Source organism: Austrofundulus limnaeus, unplaced genomic scaffold, assembly GCF_001266775.1.
Source record: "Austrofundulus limnaeus strain Quisiro unplaced genomic scaffold, Austrofundulus_limnaeus-1.0 Scaffold124, whole genome shotgun sequence".
Lineage (NCBI taxonomy): Eukaryota > Metazoa > Chordata > Actinopteri > Cyprinodontiformes > Rivulidae > Austrofundulus > Austrofundulus limnaeus.
In genome coordinates, this window is record NW_013952526.1 from 560927 (window position 1) to 564120 (window position 3194).

A 3194-nucleotide genomic window follows, 5' to 3' on the forward strand; every position below is an offset into this window, starting at 1 on the left:
CACACACACACACAGACACACACACACACACACACACACACACACACACACTTCTCCAAATGCTCACTTTTACATATGCCCACATGCATACCCATGAATGCACGCATACACAATGCAGTAAGAGAGAGAGAGGGGGGAAGGGGAACGAGCATGGTTCAATGCCAACATTATTATTTTTTTGAGTCTTTTACATTGAGGTGAACCAGAGAGGCCGTCTGGTTTGTTAGCTCCCCGTGCTCGTCCCAAAGCTTCAGTTCAGTGAACTTATAAGCACAGTGCATCGCTGCTGACACAGAATGAGTTCACATGGCACTCTGACTCCCCTCTCTCATTCATCCTCCTCAGCCCCACCCTCAGTCATCAGTGTTTCACCTGGGATCAGACAGTAGGGTTAGTTGAACAACAGGTTGGGGAGGAGGGCACGTTGGCAAACGGAACAATGATTTTCTCTTTCTTTGCCTTTTTTTTAACCGTATCTGTTTTTTTTTCTTGTGAGTCTTTCCATCCCTGGGTGAGGGTGTATAGAAGACAAACATGCGTCCAACACACACTAGTTATTATGGCCTGCTAGAAGCCTATCATTAAGTATTTCATTTTAATTATCAGCATCGGTTAACATCATTAATGTTATTATTTTATATATTATTTACTCTAAATGTGTCTTGAAGCATATTTTGTCTATGTTTTTGTTTTTACTTGACTGATTTCATACTATAGCTTTCTCAACATGGTTATATTTTTGAGAATGTCCTTGGTGGTTGGGTTACACCACACTAACCCCTAACCCCCAACAGCTGACAACCATCCTGTTATTTATTTGTTTTTTTCGAATCACAATATACGTGGAGCTGAGCGGTCATTAGAGACCGTTTTGCGAAGGCGAACACCTCTCCTAATGGTGGTCAGCATGTCGCCAGACCCTTCTGTGCCCTCTGTTCCTGTCTGAGTGTCACTGGGAACAGTCGGTGTCGGGGCCGGGTCGTCTGGGAGGGCAGGGAAAGGAAACTGCCCTTCGCCAAGAGCGTGTGCACTGGCCACCAACTCGCCGATCTTCTCCACTAAGCTGTGCCGATTTGCTGCAATCATCTGGTCTTCCTCTGATCTCGCTGCCGAGCCCGATGCCATTGCAAGGCCCCCGTGCTGCTGGGCGTAGACCTCTAACGCCGCCCCTGAGCCCCAGGCGGTGTTGGGCAGACTGAGGCGCTTTGGTGATGCCTTCACATACTCGAGCCCTCCTGGCGCATCCTCGGCTCCAGTGAAGAATACGCACTCTTCGCTTCCCACGCGGACAGGCACTCCACCTTGGCCTCCTCCTGCGCACCCGCCCGTGCCAGGTGAATGCGAGTCTGCGGGAACGGTGGGGGTTTTGACAGGCACGATGGGTGGTCGGATGGGAATAGGCCCCGCGCTGGACAAAGTGCGCCTCACTCCTGGTTTTGTCGAAGGGGTTCGGCGAATGGTGGCAGTGCCTGGAGTCCCTGCTCCTCCTCCACCACTTATGCCTGGTTGTCCTGGTATCCCATGAGTCCCCGGACCAAGAACCCCACTGGGCAGGCCAGCTGTACTAGCTGGCCTTTTGGTCTGGATCATGCGCCTGTAGTTCTGGGCGATGTTGGAGTGGCGAGGAATTGTAGAGGACTTGTCAAACTCGGCCTGTCCATCTGGGCCTTCGGTGTCACCGTTCACAGAGTAGCAGTCATAGTCTGAACCTAATGTGTGATTTTGAGGGATAGAAAAAGAAAATGGACACATTTTAGCAAAAAAAAGAGTTGTTGGGAAACTATACAATAGCCACCTCACAAAAAAATGAACTGTGGAGAAACGATTGAATTAATACATGCCATAGCAACAAAGAACTAGCAAAATCTCCCAGGAAAAGATTTAATATTTTTTTTAGTTTTATCTTTGTATTGTTGTTTTCTAAGAACTGTCAAAGAAACTGCCAGGGTACATCTGTCATAAAACGTGGCTGCACTCGGGATGATTCACCTTATCTGATGTTTGTAACACTGACAACGGGGATTCAAGTGAAAGGGATGCTATATAATAAAAACCTCAGCAGTTTTCAACAATACTGATAGTGCAGTTAAAACTTCTAACTGGTTGCTTCTCCTGAGATGCTACAAGAAGTCAGATGATGAATGTAGCCAGGTTAAAAGGTAATGAATGTGGTTGTCCTGGCCTGAACAAGATTAAAAGCTGCACTGGAGCGAGGAGCATATTAGAGTTTCACCTTGTGAAGGAATCGTGTCCTCAGAGCAGGACGGGGTTGTTGTCTCTGTGCTATATCCGCTGGAGTACTGCAGGGAGTCTCTGCTGGTTTTTTGCTGCTCCATACTCAGTCCCCTGGTCAAAACCATAGCAAGGTCACTGGCTGCAGGAGATACCTCCTCGCCATGCTAGAGAAGGAGAAGAAGTAAAATATAATATATTTTTAAGTAGTTATTTTTATGATTTCACTGGCAATCATATTGAGATTAAGAGAAAGAGAGTACATTTTTTTAAAAAATTCTAAATTGCACACAATGCATTAAATTCTTAGGCCAATTTCTTAAACTTTTTACAATGAGTTACCATTTCAGAAAGTACTACTCCCTCCAAGTGCACTATCACCATTATAAYGCAGTAGTGCACACTGTTATAAATAAACAAATGGACCAATCTAATAGTAATGGCCAAAACACTTGTCCAATATGTGGTCCACTATTGAACAGGTATAACAAAATTCTAACAGCAAAACTAAACATGATTTAACTGCTTAATAGAGTTAATATTTTTAAAAAATATTTACATTTCAACTTATGAGCTAAAAAACAAAACAAAACAAGATTTTGATTGATAAGAACAAGTGTAAAGTTCAGTTTAACATATGATGCTTTCAGGCATTTGTTGCTCAAAAAGAGCATGTATATGGTTAGAGAATCTTGGACCTCTTCTCTCCCACAAGAAATAAACAAAACTCAATATAAATTTAAGATAACTGGAAAGGTTTCTCCCAATTTTGCTACTGTTTGTTGTTAACAGGTCCTATAGAGGTTTTGCAGGAGCCGCATAAGTAGCCACTATCAAACTGTTGAAACATTAACAATAACAGGTTGTTATTGGGGCATTAAGTGCAGCATTGTGTCTGACCCAAAATGACTTGTTAAAACTTTGTCTCAAACTACTGCTACTTTTACAAAAAAATAAACAAA

General features: G+C 43.7%; 1 protein-coding gene across 1 annotated transcript in view; it reads right to left on the reverse strand.

Annotated features, from left to right (window-relative positions):
• Positions 1-479: 479 nt before the first annotated feature.
• The window catches only part of mtss1lb (MTSS I-BAR domain containing 2b), a gene marked incomplete at its 5' end in the record, with an annotated part of 15512 nt that continues 12797 nt past the window's right edge, over positions 480-3194 (reverse strand). The window contains 2 exon segments of the mRNA XM_014015181.1: positions 480-1709; positions 2234-2399. Of these exon segments, the coding sequence (XP_013870635.1) occupies positions 832-1709; positions 2234-2399 (1044 nt within the window).